The sequence below is a fragment of the Nanorana parkeri genome, unplaced genomic scaffold (assembly GCF_000935625.1).
Source record: "Nanorana parkeri isolate BGI_ZX_2015 unplaced genomic scaffold, ASM93562v1 scaffold248, whole genome shotgun sequence".
NCBI lineage: Eukaryota > Metazoa > Chordata > Amphibia > Anura > Dicroglossidae > Nanorana > Nanorana parkeri.
Window position 1 is genome coordinate 1,352,862 of NW_017306516.1, and position 18,855 is coordinate 1,371,716.

At 42.2% G+C, this 18,855-nt stretch overlaps 1 protein-coding gene across 1 annotated transcript in view; it reads left to right on the plus strand.

Annotated features, from left to right (window-relative positions):
- Positions 1 to 18,855, plus strand: part of DENND1A (DENN domain containing 1A) — a 702,656-nt gene that overhangs the window by 481,600 nt on the left and 202,201 nt on the right. The window contains exon 12 of the mRNA XM_018556699.1: positions 16,390 to 16,491. Within this exon, the coding sequence (XP_018412201.1) occupies positions 16,390 to 16,491 (102 nt within the window). The remainder of the gene's footprint in view (positions 1 to 16,389; positions 16,492 to 18,855) is intronic.

Here is an 18,855-nt window from a genome sequence, read left to right on the forward strand (position 1 = left end):
GGCGTCATCTTCCCCTGAATTATACTTGCCTAACAGATTCTCTGGCTGATGTTTGCCCACACCACCATGATCTGTTAGCCCTGATGGGCCAGATGCCTTGTATGTCTGACCTCAACTCTATTGCCATGGATATCAAATCCACACTCTCAACGGCCATTTCAGAGATCAAATCTGACCTCCACTCACTGGCAGACCATATCCAATTGGTCGAAGACACAACCTCCCATCATTCCTCGGCCTTGAAGTGTATCCACCAGACGTCCATTACATACAATACTTGCATGCTCGATATGCACAGACATCTGGAGGACCTGGACAACCGGGGACCTGGACATAACCTGAGAGTGAAAGGCATTCCAGAAACAATCGAGTCAGACCAGCTGGAATCCACTCTAATGCATATTTTCAACAAGCTACTAGATAGACCGCCAGCATCACCGGTCAACATGGAACACCCTCCGACCCAAAGGCTGTGACACCGACCCTCCACATGATGTCGTCTGCTGCCTGGTGGACTTTCACTTGAAGGAAGAAATCCTTACGCAGAGCCAGAGATAGACCGTACATTCTCTTTCGAGATGCCGAGGTCCAATTGTTCCAAGATCTTTCTCATCTTACTCTGCAGAATAGGAGGGCTCTCCGCCCATTACTGCAAACCCTGCGATCCCGGGGTATCAGCTATCGTTGGCGGTTCACATTCGGCCTAGCCGCCACTCAATCGGTCCACTTTCACCCTTGCCATCCCGGCAGACCTGCAGCAATTCTGCGACCAGCTCCTTATTCCACTTGTAGATCTCCCGGAGTGGTATGCAGAGTTCCGGCACCTTCCACATTGAATACGCCGGATCGCAGGATATCGCAAGCCCCGGTTCTCCGGGGGGCGATATCCCCTCAGATGTAATTCTTCCCTGACACCAGCAAGCCTTCTACGACCATCTTTATTTTCACCGGATAGCAAACTGGATAAGATGCCCCACGCCTCACCCACTTTGTTCCTCCCTGGGACATGGACACCCATCGGGTTCAATCCACCTAGATCTGAGGTACTATGTTTGCCCTGACAGTTTTCCCGCTTCCCTTCATATCGCTGAGACTCCCTCACATATTGCCAAAGTAATTCTTTCCTCACTACAACTACCGTGCAGGTCTCTTCCACGGGACCATAGGCGCAGAGGCTGTTTTCGCATTCATCCCTTTGCAGCTGATCTTTGATGGCCTAACTTTTGACTTCGCTGGCCTGACCCCATTTTACTGTCATGCAACGGCCAGACACTCTCCGATGAACAGGCTGTTACACGCTGAGGAAGATGGCTCTGATGGGTGACTGGGCCCGCTCCGTTGGTAGATAGGCGGGTTGCCACCCATTGAGCCCTCAACATCCATCTCTTTTATTGTTCCAGCCGCCAAGCCTCACTATTGAGTATTGATTTTATTGCTTTTCTTCACAGCATTGCTCCCTTCCTATCCCCTCCTCTGCCCCCCACTAACCCTTCCTCCCCACCCCTTCCCCCTTATTAACCTCCTCTTGCCCACGTCCCCCCACCCTTCTCCTACCACCCACCCTCCACTTCACTACGGTAAATGCTGCTCAGGCCCATCTGAGACGGAGGCTGGCGTATTGGGAGCTGTGACAGATCCTGCTAATGTTTCTTGGAAGATTTAATTATGCCTTCTATTGTATGTTGGCTAGTTCTAAATGTGTTTACTTTCATGATATCATCATAGATTGCCTATTGTCCCCAATCTGGGGCCCGGGCATAGAGTGATGGTGGGTATGGCTGCCGTGATTTGAGCAAGCCTGGCCCATTTATACATGGGGCCAAAAGGTGCTCTCGCTGTTATACCCCCTCAGCTTCCCAACCCGATAAGGGTTTGCTTATGGTTCACAACTAAGCCCTGCCGGCCCACTCATGCCTGTGTCACAGACAATTTCCCATTCTCTGTATCGCTCACCCTAGCATTTCCTATGATCTGCCATGGATGTTACCCTTAGAATCAGGCCCATGATAGAAATACGAGGGCCCAGGTGCCTAGTGACAGCTCTTGGTTCTACACCTCAGTCGTCCCCCCCCCTCAGACCCCCCAGAACGGTCTATCGACCCGACGTCTTATTTTCCTGCAGGATAAGACTTGTAGCCCTTATCCTTCGGGCCACTTTTTCCCTTCTTTTCTTTGTCTTGTCTGCTACTCTGTACTCTGTTCTCTCCAAGAGCTATCTCTACCTCTCGGGGTCCTACCCTCCTTTCTTCTTTTCCATTCTTTTCACTCTCCTTTTCTTCTCTACCTGCTCTTCTCACCCTCGTCCCACGTACCTCCTGTTCACCCACCCTCCCTCACTAAAAAACGGTCCCAAATTATTCAAGCTTTCTCGTATCATAAAGCCAAGGTAGTACTGTTGCAAGAAACACACTTCCGATCCGATGCCATTCCCAAACTCTTTAACCACAAATTTCCCTCGTCGTATCACTTCACAAATGCCCAATCCAAATCCAAAGGAGTATCCATTCTTTTTTCCTCCCAGGCTAACTTCCAACTCACAGACCAACTAAATCGATCCAGAAGGCCAATACCTTTTCCTCAAAGGCAAAATTCAAAATACACTGGTTACCCTCGCTAACCTTTATTGTCCCAATGTTAGACAGGTCCGCTTCTTTCGCAAAACTTGCTCCCTACTGAGGGATTTCTCGGAATGGATGCTAATTTTAGGAGGAGACATCAATGTACCCTTAAACCACCTGATGGATTCCTCCTCAGGCAAGTCCTCTGTTCCGTTTCGCAGCTTACGCACGATCAAAAAACTCCTTGCATCCCTTCATCTCCATGACACTTGGAGATTCCTTCACCCCACGGTGAAAGACTTTACCTTTTATTCCTATGCACACTCCAGTTATTCCAGAATAGATGTCCTACTCCTTTCTTAAAGAGACCTACCTAATTTATTGGGAGCCACCATTGAACTCAAAGTCCTTTCGGACCACGCTCTGGTCTCTATGACAGGCTCCCCATGTTCTCTTTCCACTCTCGCATATGGAAACTTGACCCCTTCACATTGGGGGAGATTGCCAACGCCAACGTTTCCCACATCCGGGGTAAGCTTTCAGAATTATTTTCACTGGACGGCGGTACATGCTCATCACTATTGATGTTATGTGAAGCCCATAAGAGGGTAATCATAGGTGAGTTTATTCGTATTCAAGCCTTATTGCACAAAAGACGCAAGGCCCGCAACGCTTCCTTACTCGCCCGTCTGGAAGCACTTCACAAACGCTCATTGGCCTTGATTCATCTGTCAGAACTGACCCAAGCGCGCAATGAACTTCTCCAGCTCCTCTGTGAAAATACCAAAAAAAGGCTTTTATAACCCGTAGCAAAATATACTATGAACATGGCAACAAAGCGGGCAAGCTGCTAGCGCGAGCCTTGAATCACCAGACGGCCTTGCGTACTGTTTCCCAGATTACGGATATGAAGGGCACACACGCCGAACATTGCTTCTCAGTTTCGATCCTACTACAAACAACTTTATGGCCTCACCCCTCCGACCACATCGCCATCAACTTCGGAGGCTAGACTGAAGCTTATTGACTTCTTATCCAAATATAGTCCCCCACCCTTGAGTGAGATCTCTATCGCTGAGCAAGAAGCCCTCATCACGCCCCGAGAAGTATTGACGGCTATCTCACAATTGAAGCCCGGGAAGAGCCCTGGTCCTGACGGCTTCACATCTCTTTACTACAAAACCTTTGCTGAGGACATAACCCCTTGTGAGGGAGGCGAGAGACAACACCACCAAGGCGATAGGTCTGCATGACTGGATGAGGGGCAGTGTCCTGTCTACCGACGCGGAGAAGGCCTTTGACAGAGTAACATGGGATTACCTTTTTGCTTTCGAATTCGAACCGAACTTGGGCCTGTTCGGCCCATCACTACTCCTTTATAGCTGATTGCCATTCGGCATTGCTGCATAATGTATCACTGGGATTTGTAGTCCTCTATAGCTGGTGGTATTCTGCATTGCTGCATAATGTATCGCTGGGATTTGTAGTTCCTCTACAACTTGAAGTCAGTGGCAGAACTACAGGGGTCGCAGAGTTTGCAGCTGCGACCAGGCCCTGGCACTTCACCACTGTCTTAAAATCATTAGTCTGTATTGTTATAGAAAAAATGTCATGTGACACTAAAAAAAGAGATCATAATCGGTATTGGCGAGTACTTGAGGAAAAGTGTTGGTACTCGGTCTAGAAAAAAAGCCATCAATAGGAAACAGTACAGCCACCACTTCTAAGGAGTAGTAAGCTGCAATTTATTAGAGTTTTGTTTATGGGGTTATATGTACTTTATAGAATACAATGTGGTCACCTCCCTGCTCTCAACTTTCGATTAGACAATGAAGGAGTAGTAGCATGGTTATAAGCTCATCCCTCTGCTCTCTCACACTGTCAGTGTCTTCCCTGTCAGTACATGTGCACTGCTGCCCATCTGATTCTGTCCCTAGTTCGACCCCTACCATTTTCAGAGATTTGCTGTACAGGGGATTACATGAGGCTGATATCTGGTGTAATACATGTGCTTACACTAGCTGCATTTAAAATTCACTTAATGATTATTTAATACACAATGTATTTTATTGGTGTGTTCTTTATATCTGTCTGCCATTTTGCTTTAATAAAATCCCACTCAGATTTACAATCTGAAAAAACAATCAGACAGATGTGGTTAAGTCTTATCTGGCCTTTGACCTTCCCACCCTTTGATCCTGAGACAGACCCCTTCCCCCCCCTCCGCTGTGAATATTGCACTTTTCCACCAGCCCCTTAACCTTCCTCTGCAGTAGCCCAACCAAGCACAGGTGATTGTTAGGTCCTTATCGTAAGCAGCTGCCACAAACTGAATGATAAAAACAGTCTGTTTTTCTGAGTTTCTCTACTAGCATAACACCAGTAGATGACAGTAACTGATTCAGTAGTAAAGAGATAATTCTATAATTTATCCTAATAACATGGCAAGATGTGGTCAGTCAACAACACCTCTGCTAATATATGTCCACTGGGTACAAAAAGGACAAGTCAAGCTTTAAGTAGTAATAACATACATTTTTCAAAATGAAGTCTTTATCCCAAACATATGGGATGGGATGAACTAGAATGGAGACTGTGAGGCAGGCCTTCTTGTCCAACAGCAGTACCTGACCTCACAAATGCGCTTCTGGAAGAATGGTCAAACATTCCCATAGGTTAATGTGTATTACTTGAATGCTTGGGTACTTTATTCAGTATCAAGTCTATCTCACTCCCAGAAAGAGAGACAGAATAAAATAGTATTAAACTCTCAAACTTTTTTCAAGAATGAATCCGGATCCAGATTACATTACCCTGTAAAGTTTGTCTTTACATTTTTGCCCAAGCTCTTGCAGTAATCATATTTCTGAATAGCTGGCTCCAACTCTCTCAGCTCTGCTTTCCTGAACTTTCCTGCCCAGTACAAGATCACAAGGGACAACCCAGTCTCTAGCAGCTGTCCATCTACTACAGTAGCTTGGAAAAGAGAGGAAGGGATGAGGAGATGGGAGCAGGGAGGAGGAGAGTGGCTTCCCTTGCTGTGCCTGTGTGGTTGTGGAGTCACTTAACGCTTTCTAGCACACACAAGGGTGTCTCCATAGGACCCTCCCCCCACATGCACACATGCGTGCACACACACACGATCAGGTTGGTGATGGTAGGAGCCCAGACTTACCAGTACGATTGGTATTTCTACTCAAGTAGACTAGGATAACACACAATCTCCTGCGTAGTGGTAGCCAGTACAGGGGCAGTCCAAGAGCACAGTAGCAAAATCACAATCTGGAATCAAAGTTGTTGAACGTAGCAGAAGTCGGGGCAGGCAGCAAATTATCAGTGTCACGGAACCGGCTAGAAGTCAGTAACAGGAATCGGAAACAGGTATGCCAGGCACTCTCAGAACAAGCTTAACAATAACCAAACACAGCATGACTCACCCTTCCTGCTTATATACCTGTTGGTGATGAGATTATGTCATTTCCAGAGGCGGACCACTTTCTTGCAGAGCGTGCACTGCCCCATTAAGAGGCGGTCCAGTGCTTGTGCGTACCTCTTCCTGCACTGCTCTGAACGACAGAACAATCGGACACCACACACAGCAGCCGTCGTGCTTGCAGAGCTCCTGGTCCCTGGCTGCACAAGGAGACACTCTGATGGCACGGGGCCCTGTGGGAGGTAGCAGGTAAGTCCTCACAGCGCCCTCCATCTATCAGGTATATCAGGTTGGTGATGGTAGGAGCCCAGACGAGGGAGACTTACCAGTATGATTGGTACCTCTACTCAAGTAGACTAGGATAACGCACAATCTCATGCATAGTGGTAGCCAGTACAAGGGCAGTCTAAGAGCACGGTAGCAAAATCACAATCCAAAGTCATTGACTGTAGCAGAGGTTGGGGCTGGCAGCAACGAGCAGACACCACACACAGCAGCCGCCACGCTCGGAACTGCAGGGAGCAGCGCTCCTGGTCTCCGGCTGCACAAAGAGAACACCCGAAAGCGCAGGACGTAACAGGTAAGTCCACACACCCAGTCACACACCAACTGACTGCACTTTCTTGTCACGTGACAGACAGGTGCACAACTTTGACCAATTGTGTGATCTCACTGGTTTAATGCAGGAGCATGAAGGTCGTAGTTGATCTTCTGGACATCCACTGGCCCCTAGGCTCCTACCCTGGGCCCCTAGTTGGTTATCTGGCTCTTCCAATGGCTCATGCCTGGTCCTACTCAGTACCAATGCTTATGCTCAGAAGTGCCTGCTGCAGAAGTATGAAGTACCAACTTGGTGTACCAGCTGGTGTTGCCTCTTTACAGCATCAGCCTTATCTGCTTTTACACACACACACACACATATATATACATATATATATAATATATATATAACCTTTACATATATACTTTATCTGAAAACACATTGCTACCACTACGCAGACAAATACTATTGACCAGCAATCTGCTGTGCCGTTTTCAGCAGTTCAAAGTTTTTTAGACAAATAAATATGTTTCCCATATGTTCAAATTTACAGAACCATCACCAATAGCAAAGTCCCTGAAGAACAATGAAACAATAAGCCAGTGGGACTGATTTGCAAAAGGATAGGATACAACTGGACTGGTTTCTGATAACTGTTTCAATTTTGCTCCAGTTTTTTTTCTTCTTCTCATCCCCGTGTGTTTTCCCCAAACAAACTCAGTGCTAACAGTTGGTTTCCAGTGTATTCATGGTTATAAATGCTAATTCTTTATATCTTGCTGCCAATAATCCACATGTGAATGGGAAGCCCCCACTTTCGTAGCTTATAGCACAACTAAGCACTCCTGCCCCCAAATGTGGAGGAAGATGCCATCTTAGACTTTGTTTAGAACTGCAGTTGCCATTGTTATGCACATGTGATCAGCTATGACAGCAGCCATTTGAGGGTATGATGGTTTGTTGAGAGCTAACATAAGCACACTAGAAACTGACAGATATTATCAGAGGTATGGATACAATTTTGCTATTTTGAGAAATGGTTAAATTGCTGGGTTTATTTCGCTCTAACTGCAAGATAAGGATCTTTATTTCAGCCATGTTATTGTAATTTTCAAATCTTATCACTGTTAATTTTTTTTAACAAGTATCCTTATCCTGGTGTGGTGACTTTTTAAAATAAGCCTATAATCTGGTTAGTATAAAGAATGCAGTCTTTAGGAGGTCACATCATGTGTATGCAGCTGCAGAATCACCTTTTCTTTTTGTACATTTGCACTTGTACCCGACCAAAAGAAAACAAATAAGACACCTTTCACTTGTGATGAATGGAGGAGGCAAAATATGTAAAAACTGTATGTGCAAATAACCTTTGCAAAGTGCATTTGCCCTAATAGTTACATCTGCAAAATATTTCTACCTGTAAATGACCTCTGCTTTTTCTTATTTGTGTTATAATAGGTTTATTTTGAGGATTCTCAATGTTTTCAAACCTATTATGCATCTGCAGCATTATTGTGCACATTAACATGCACTTGGAGGCTATATCATAAACTTTCATTTTGAATTAATAGATATTTAAAGGCAACAAACGCAATTCGAGCTGCCTTAAGAAACATCCTGAAGGTCTCTTGGAATCTGCTTTTGGTTTCAGATTATTTTCAGAGTTTCCCTATGAGACATTGAATTCAGTATCACTTACCTCCTGCTTCCTTAAGATTAAAACCATGTTTCTTTTAACTTTAACATTAGGGAATTGTACACAAATAGAGAAGAACAGAGTGGGCATTGCATTGTTTCTTTCACATTCCTATTTTTGTTTACATTTTGATATGACTTAGGACAGAGCAAGTGTCTATTGTTTTTCTGAGTTAATAAAACAAAATTTATTAGATGAAAATTATAACATTGGCTTCTGTTGTAGTGCATGTGCCACAATTATTTTAAATTCAAAATACAAAAACAGTTTCAAACTAATTGTAATAATTTGGTAAATGTGCTCATGTTCACTGTATGATTTGTTTCCTGATCCTGAAACTCAATATGCCAAACCATTTGCTCCTGTGCCAAAAAAAACCTAACCGTTTTCAGATGCTGTAAACTAGGTGCATCTTCTAATTCTGTTCTTTACTAATTAAAGAATATAGTTTGTATAATAGGTTTATGTTCATGATTTTTATTTACTTTGCTGTTTAATCCAGAGATCTCAGTTAACGTTTAAGGTATTTTAAAGAGGTTGGGAAAGGTTGGTCTGCAGAGATGTCAACATGTGAAACGTTTCATCAGGAAATAACAGTATCTTGTGGTGAATGTAGTTTTTCTCCAACCACTAAAATTAGGTTGGTGCTTAATAAAGTCTGCCAGAGGCTCAAAGCCAATTGAATATTGGGGATAACCACTGAAATTAGTTTGTTGCGTAATAAAGACTGCCAGAGGCTCAAAACTAATAGTAAATTGGGGATAAGGGGCATGCTTGTTATCTACATCATAGTTGTAGTAAAAATATGTGATCTAATATCTCAGTTTTGAAATAGTGACCTAGATTGATAAAATCGTATGCTCATCTGATGTTGTCACAAGCCAGATGCTTTGGTACAAAATCAGTTTGCTCTTTCTATAAAGTAAAGTGCTTAGTTCACCAGTTTTTACAGAAATTTTCACAATATAGTAAGAAAAATTGAGTGGTAGTTGGATGCAACAAAAATACTGTATATGTGACTAAATATTTCATCCAAAGCTACTGACCTGTTGTATACTATGAATTAGACTTATTGGATGTGGGCTGAAAATATTAAAACATTTATTTTATAACAGAGCAATAACTAGTCCTGTTTTGTTTTCTTGTTCAATTTAAAATTTGAATTGACTATTAGCACTTTGGTGACAACATTACAGACGTTTAATAGTGAACGGTTTTGTGGTAAAGATGAAAAAGACATTTGATCAAAGAAGGTCTCTACTTTATCTAAGGACAATGTTGCAACAAGTTTACTATATGGACCATGTATTTACAGTGTTTATAAAAGGTGATCATATCTCCCTTAAAGTAGTTGAAAGGCCTTATCTTAGCAAACAGACCAATGCCACTCATTGCATTTGCATGCAGGATGCAATGTGCTAAGTAATAATTGCTTAATTTTTACTTTTTATAAGTATTTTCAGCATGGTTACATGATTGTAATTCCCCTGCAGATCAGAACTCTCTGCTGCTGGTGGGTGTTTAAAGGGGCCCATACACTGTACAATTATCGTACGGGAATCGCGGGAAATCCTGCAATCGTACGATAATCGCAAAGTGTATGGAAGGCGTGCAACCGTTTCTACTGTACGGTCGCAGGCTGGAAAACCCGCCGGGAATCGTACGATTCTCGGCGAGTTAGTGGCCTGCTTGTTCGACAACTGCCGAACGGGCCGGTGTGCGCATGCGCACACTGCCCGTTTGCAGTCATCGGAAGCCCGCCCCTCAATGCAGTCATTGGAAGCCCGCCCCTCAGGGTGGTGGGCTTGCGATGATCGCAAGTACAATCTTCCTGTCCAAGATGGGCAGATCGTACGTTTTTTAAATTACTTTACAACCCTCGCAAGACAAAAGTCTTGCGAGGGTTGTAAAGTGTATGGCCACCTTAACAAGGCAGCTCTTGTGTCATTGCCGGAAGTGATGTATGCCTGGTGTTTACAAGGCAACCAAATGGCAGATCTTAAACAATTACAGCTAAACAGTTCCCAAACAATTATAAATCATGCATGCAAAAAGTGATGGGCACTTTGGCCACTTTGTAAGGTGCACACGTGCTGTAATTTTTAAAGAGCGTTTTAGTTGTAATTGTGTATGAGCTGGCATTCAGTTGCCTTGGAAAGGCACGTCACCTCATTGACACAAGAACTGCTCTGTTAAATGGTCAGCGACCACACTGTTACAGTAAAAATGTGAGTGGGGGGGATTGTGGCACAGCTACTGGGTGTCGACAACTCTTGGGGACTTAGGCATTAGAATATCAGCCTAATTGTGTTGCGGCCCTGCATGGGAACTAAGGATATAAGGATACAATAATGGAAATAGTACAATCACCAAGTAGTTTATTTATAAGTAATTATATTGTGAATTGGAATATATTATGGTAACTTTGCTAAAGAGAATTCTTCATTTTTCTCTGGAGGGATATTTTAAAAGCCTCTTCTCAAGGGAGACTATATTTGGTTTAGTTAATCTTTCCTTATAGCAGAGCTCCTCAATTCTCCTAGTAGTTAAGTTGTCATTATCTGCACTCTCTCTAATTCCAAAACATCAGTTTTGTGAACTGATGCCCAAAACGGAACTGCATGTTACATATGTGGTTCTAATAATGATTGTCAAGGGGCTAAATTTGTTTTCTCTTTCTGGAGCCTATATGTCTTTTAATACAAGTAAGTATCTTGCTCAATTTAGAAATTGCAGCTTGACATTGCATGCTATTGATAAGTGTATAATCTACCAGAACACCGTGATGCTTTTCTATAATTTACTCTCCCAGTAGTACTCCAAAAATGTATGATGCAGTCATATTTTTAGCCCTCTTGTAAAACGTTAAATTTATCAACATTATACCTCATTTGCCATGTTGTAACACAATTAAACAGTGCATCCGGGTCTGCATGTAAGTAAAAAAATTTCTTGGGACTTTATTCAACATATAGCTTGGTACCATCTGCAAACACAGAGATGATACTTTGAATCCCAAACATTATATTTTTAAATAGGTTCAAAAAGTAAATGTTCCAACACTGAACCTTAGGGTACCCCACTAACAAGCTTAGACTATTCAGAGTATGAAAGTATGAATTATTCACTATATTCTCTCAATTTGGTCTTGAAGACCGATTTCTGTCCATTTAAATATGTAATTTCCCAAGCCTATATACTAAAACTTACATATTAGCAATCTGTGAGGGACTGTGAGGGGAATTTATCAAAACTGGAGCAGACAGAATCTGGAGGAGACAGAATCTGGAGCAATTGCCCATGGTAACCAATCAGCATCTCTCTTCAGTTTGCTCAGGTACGATTTGAAAATGAGACAGGAAAGCTGATTGGTTGCAGTGCAAATCTGTTCTAGATTTTGTCTGCTCCAGTTTTGCTATATTCCACTCTGTGTGTTTAGCAATGCCCAAGGATACAATATCCACAGACTCCTATCTAGGATGATACAGATCCAAAAATTATACTTATTAGATGTCCTATAAGACACCATGAGATGATTATAGGGAGCCATTCATAGACCATTTGTGAGGATGTAGTTTTGTCAAAATGGAGCAACTGGAATTCAATACTGGATCATGGTCTAACCATAGTACAGGCTAGACTGAGACTAAAACAACAATAGACAGAAACTGTCATGGCTAAATGTTGGTTAGTTTGAAAGTGAAAGCCATGTGGGCTAAAAAATAGGATTGTCACTGGATCAGGCATGTAGATCTCTCTAATAACTGATCAAACCATACTGATGAAGTAGATAACAGAAAGCTTTGAAGTCCATGACAGAGAAGTAAACCAAATATCCCAAATTTTGGAATATGTTTTAGTTAGTCTCCAGTATTTAGGAATTGTTAGTTGTGCACCCTTTCTAGGATTCTTGCAAAGAGAATATCTGCCATTAGGTCAGGCAAATCAACAAAATGCCTTGTGGCCTTCCCTGTCTTTGATAGGATCTGCAGCTAGAAAAAACTGAGAAACTGGGAAAGAGTAAATAAGCAAATGACATGAATATCCTGGTGGTAGCCACAGAAGTGAACAATCTAGGCCAACATAGCTCAACTGGAAAGTGAGCTGAATTGGAAAAAGTTTTCCAAATCAGCTATTTTGGCCTAGATTACATAGTCACATATTTAGGTTGAAAAAAGACACATGTCCATCTAGTTCAACCTATAGAGATATGGAGAAAAAAGAAGAAAAGCCTAAACAGAACACTATGCCCACAATTACCCACTGTTGATCCAGAGGAAGGCAAAAAAACCCTATAAAGTATGGGTCAATTTGCTCTAACAGGGGAAATAAATTCCTTCTTGATCCCATAAGGCAATCGGATATTCCCTGGATCAACAATCTCTGGTGCTTAATATACCTATAAGAACTCAATATCCAGTAATATTCTGTGCATTTAGGAATACATCCAGATTTTTTTTTTAAACAATTATCTGAGCTAGTTAGAACCAGCTCCTGAGGGAGTCTGTTTCACATTGTCACAGCTCTAACTGTGAATAATCCTTTCCGTATGCAGAGGTTAAACCTCTTTTCCTCTAGAAACAAAGAGTGCCCCCTTGTCCTTTGCAGTGACCTTAAAGTGAATAATTTGGCACCAAGCTCACTATATGGACCATTTATGTATTTATGCGTAGTAATCATGTCCCCCCCTTAACAAATTCAGTGCAACTAATCTTTCCTCATAGCTGAGCTCCTTCATGCCACTTATGAGTTGGGTCGCCCTTCTCTGCACTTTCTACAGTTCCACAACATCCTTTTTGTGAACTGATTCCCAAAACTGAACTGCATATTCTAGATGAGGTCTTACTAATGCTTTGTACAGGGGCAAGATTATATCTCTGGAGTCTAGACCCCTTTTAATACAAGAAAGTATGTTGATTGCTTTAGAAACTGCGGCTTGACATTGCATGCTATTATTCAGTCTATGGTCTATCAGAACACCCAGATTTTTCTCCATTATTGACTCCCCAAACATACTCCCCCTAGAGAGTATGATGCATGCATGTTTTTAGTCCCCAAGTGCATAACTTTACATTTATCAACACTAAATCTCATTTGCCAAATAGATGCCCAATCATACAGTGCATTCAGATCTGCTTGTAAGTTGGAGACATCCTGTAAGGACTGTATTCCACTACATAACTTGGTGTCATCTGCAAACACAGAAATAGTACTTTGAATCCCCAACTCTATGTCATTTATAAATAGGTTAAACAGTAAGGGGCCCAAAACTGAACCTTGGGGGACACCACTAACAACCTCGGACAATTCAGAGTATAAATCATTGATCACCACTCTCTGAATATGGTCTTTAAGCCAGTTTTCTATCAAATTACAGAATGAATACTCTATAGCAGGGGTCAGCAACCTTAAACACTCAAAGAGCCATTTGGACCCGTTTCCCACAGAAATGAAAACACCGGGAGCCACAAAACCCTTTCTAAAATGAAGACGTCGTTATTGTTTTTTTACCTTTTTGCTATGTATAGCATGTATATAGGTATATGTGGGCTTAGTAACGCACTGGACTCTGGGCTTACCTAAGACCCTGCAGAGCACACCATAGATCCTGCATGGCCCATCTGAGACTCTCTATGGTGGGCTCTGCAGGGCCTCAGGTGGGCTGGTCGCCGGGCTCCCTTTTCCTGTACCTCCTCCCAACCCCTCTTACCTGCTGCTGCTGGGGCCTGGGCTCCTCCACCCCCTCCCTTGTTACCTCTGCCATGCCGCCCCTGGTACAGCTGATGTAAGAGGCCCCCCAGACCCCTCACATGGGTACCGGCCATACCCCCCTGATGGTTGAGTTCTATCAAAGGTTGTGACTATGTTAGAATGTATGACCGGTGACATGGTCACACATTTCAATGTAATCCCGCCCAGTTTATTGGCGGCGGAATGTGTGACCGACAATAGGTCAAGTATTCCAATGCTTTCTCAGCTGTTCAGGGCAGATCGGCATCGCAAATCGTATGTGCAGGAGAACCGATCTGCCCTGGAACAGCTGTTCGGTCCTGAAATGTCACTTCTCTCCGACTGCGATCTCACATTCCACCGCACTCACAAAGTCAGATAGAAGTGGCATTTCAGGACCGATCAGCTGTTTCAGGACTGAACACCTGGACAGGGAACCGCAGCAGAGGGATGAAAGAACCACATGCGGCTCCGGAGCCGCAGGTTGCTGACCCCTGCTCTATACCTAATGACCTTAACTTATACATTAGCCGCATGTGGGGAACTGTGTCAAATGCTTTTGCAAAGTCCAAGTATACTGTATCCACAGCCATTCCTCTATCCAATTTATTACTCACTTCCTCATGAAAAGAAAGTAGGTTTGTTTGAAAACTTCTGTCCTTTGTGAATCCGTGCTGACTATCGCTTATGATATTATTTTAAAGCAAAAACAATTGCATGTGATCCTTGATCAAACTTTCAAGTATATTCCCAACTATTGAAGTTAAACTTACAGGTCTGTAATTACTTGATAAAGACTTTGATCCTTTTTTAAAGATAGGCACCACATTGGCCTTGCGCCAATCCATCGGTACCAAGCCAGTCATTAGAGAGTCTCTACAAATTAGATACAATGGCTTTGAAATTACACAGCTCAATTCTTTGAGAACACGTGTGTGTAAACCATCCGGTCCAGGTGCTTTGTTCACCTTAATTTTGTCTGTTTCTGGACCATATCAATAGTCAGCCATTGTGGTTCAGTAGAGGCTTTGGCGCTGTCATCCCCATTATGGACTTCAGTTACATTCTGTTCCTTGGTGTGCACAGAGCTGAAGAAGGTATTTAATAGATTTGCCTTCTCTTTGTGTCCAGTTACCGACTCTGAGTTATCTTTTAAGGGGCCTACATGCTCAGACCTGTTTTTTTTCTCTATATATATTTAAATAATTTTTAAAGAATTTTTGGGGGTTTGTCTTATAGACCCCTAAGTCTTCAAGAGCAGCCCTCAGCATGGGAAAATGTGCTCTCTTGAAGTTGTGTTTTTATTTCTCCAGTATGTGCATGTTGTTTACAACTCAAGTTAAATGAAATTATATTATAGTCACTGCTACCCAAATGTTCTTTTATATGAATATTTGTAATAAGCTCTGCATTGTTTGAGATTACCAGATCCAGCAGAGCATAATTTCTAGTTGGGGCTTCTACAAACTGTACCATAAAATTGTCATTGAATAAGTTCATAAATGTCCACCCTTTTACTGTCCCAGCAGTGCCATTATGCCAATCAATGTCAGGGTAGTTAAAATCTCCCATTTAATACCACTGTCCCTGCCCTTGCAGCCCTTTCTATCGGTGTAAGGAGCTGAGTCTCTGTCTCTTCATTAACGCTGGGGGGGGGCTGTAACAAACTCCAATAATTACCTTTGTGTTATGCATACCAGCATACAACTCCACACATAACGCCTCAGCACCATCACACTCACCATCACTAAAGTCCTCTTTCACACTCACTTTTAGATCACTTCTCACATAGAGACAAACACTGCCACCTTTTCGTTTTAGATTGTTCACTTCTCCTGCCTTCTCCATACTCTTCACCCTTTTGTGAATAACCCTTTATATCTGGGAAAGCAGGAGAACAGGGTGCACAATATATCCACTAGGAAGGGACCAATGCATCGAAATGATGATTTGGGGACTGGGTTTACCAAGTCTACATAGTGACCATTTGAATTAGCAAAAATAAAAATCTGAAACTAAATGCTTACTGCATTCTTACAATCAGATCATCTACTCAGTCAATGATTCCTGAAAGGAAGGCAAACTTTCTGAAAACATCTTCCTTTGAATCTCATTTGAAGGCTATGTATATTGGTTGTGTACACATTTTCTTTATTATGGTCAGTACTAATATATGCTTTTTTTCTTTTAGTCAGAGAAATATATAATTTGGCATGCTGGTATTATTTACTATTTTATTTAGCCAGTGGGTGGAGCTCCAAGATTCAATCATTACACTTTACCATCAGGTGTTTTAAAAAGCCTGTTGTTTACCAATATCAATAGATCAAGGTAAAAAGTACAGGCAGAACTGTATAAGTTAGTCATTATTCATTTATTTTTGGTAAATATAATTTTGTTTGATCAGATATATCATCTTTTCTAATTTCAGAAAGTTAAAGGTATGAACCTGGAAGATGTAGTAATTCTGAATGTAGACACAAACACCTTGGAGACACCATTTGATGACCTTCAGAATCTACCAAGTGAAGTGGTAAGTAGTGGCTAGTTGATCAGTTATTGTTTGTAGGTTAGGTTGTTTCTCCTATACAGGTGTAGAGAAGAGTATTCAAAAACTGAAACTCAAAACCCTACTTTTTACTTTGAGTAAAACCTAATTTTCATATGAACTGTGCTTGTAGTCTAAAAGTTAAATAGTACTTTGCTGATCATTGTTCAGGCCAGTGGCTCATTGATCCAGCCATTTTAGGCTCATACACTAGGGGGGCTATTCACAAAGCTGCCGAAGGAATAACTGAGCCAAAAAGAAAGGAGCCGAAGCCACTTTGGCTATTCACTGCAGCCCTGTATGGCTATTTTGGGTCCGCTTTACCTCCCTTTGGCTCGGCCGAACAGCCTGAACCAAAGGGAAGAACCCATTTGCCTCAGGCGATGCAACATCTGGATCGTCTGAGGCCAAAGTTCTGCAGTGCCGTTCCTGATGTTCAATCTATTCTGCAAGGGGGCGAACAACAGAGAATGAATTGCTGACTGCTCAGCTCTGGTAGGAATGTTAGGAGGGACCCCCCAATGTAAAACAAACAAAATTAAAAATGTGTAGGCGTTCCCCAACAAATTCATAGCAGAATTTTAAGGAGGACCCCAACTCCAAAAAAATCAAAACCGATCATAAAGCAGCCATCCAGATGACAAGCCCCTGTGAATGTGTAAGGAGCAGTTGGTGACCCTATTTATTCACCAAAAAGTTAATTTAAAAAAACACCTTGAAAAAGTCATTTAATTGAACAAAAACAAAAGCCAGTTTTTGACAAGTCCTTTATTATATTTTTTAAAAAGTGTGAAATGATGCAACCCTAAGGTCAATTATCACATTGTCCAGCGATGTAACACATTGTTGGTCATGCTGAACGAAGCGTGCCCAAGAAAGTCCCCTTGCCCGTCGACCCGTCCGCTACCGCTAAACACCGGCTGCAAAATTAGGTCCAGGCCAAATGTGAACAAAGGGGTGGAGCGAGTAGTGACTTCACAACTTGTTCCACCCATTTGTTTTCATTCAATGGCAGCTCTGTGTCCTCAAATGGCATGTAAACCAATAGGCGGAGCGAGTCCCATAACGCCCATCCCAAACTTGTTTGATAGGGTTGAGCGTGCTATGCAAGCCGCTAAAGTTCCTCCATACCAAACTCATCAAATCATATCTTTATGGACCTGAATTTGTACATCTGAACTGAATCATTTGTAGGGATTTCCACATACTTTTGACCATATACTGTATCTGTCTCTGAGAGAGAATATGAAATTGTACAAGGAAATGTGAAAAGAATCTGCTACATTTCCACAACACATGTAACATTCATATAATAAAGTATACTCGGTATGTTTGAAATTAAGTGCATTTCCACTTTTTGAGCCAAATTGAGATAACACCAACTTTACATTTGTTGCATGTTCCCATTTGCATAACATGAAAACATTTTTTTTAATGATGTTTCTGCAAACTAAAGGACTGGAAAATCTTGCATGGGTTTCTGTCTGGGGGGTTGGGCGGGATTTGGTTTCAAATAATAAACCCTGTCTGTACCATGCTGGCAAAATTCATTATTACTTGTAAAACTAGATGTGGCAGGGCTGTATATCCCTAACAAAGGGTTAAAGACCCGAACGCATTGTATGGTAATTACTGCCCCTCAGTCAGTCCCTTATCAGCTCACAGGCATCTATTCTAACCTGCCTGTAGCACTACATGCAGCCCTAAAAGCTACCTGTAGAGCCCTATGTATAATCCTGCTCCAAAGAAACTGCTGGATAGGTAAAAACTTTTTTTTCCCCAGTTTTTTTCAGGTATGCTATGTGAATAATCACACATAACCTAACATATATAGGGGATTTCCCAAATTTGGCTGCAAAATTGGAAATACCCTTTAAGCATATTTGTGCTTCAAGAAAACAGTTAACTGACTAATGTTTCTCTTTACCTGTCTCTAAGCTTGATTAAACACAATGCAATCATGTTCTAAAGTATAGCACACCCTTACATACCCTTTCTAAGCTTCTGATTTGCTCTCTGCTTCCTCCTGTGACAGTTGTCACAGCCCCATTAGCTGATTAGGAGATTTACAGCACCTTCCTGTGAACCTAGGATTTCATGAACCCACTGGCCTCTGCATCATAATGCAACCTGGGTTCACAGTGTAATTCTGTATGGAATGGTGCTAACATGCCACAATGTTTGCTGTGTGGGCACCACAGTGTGACACTGGAGATGAAGAGCAGGGACAGTACTTATCACAAGATCATATAGAATATTCTCAGAACTAAGGTATGTATGCTTTAATTTTTAAAATTCATGTGCAGAGAGGAGTGGGGAAGGGTTTGAGTTTTATTTTGGGTGGGGGGG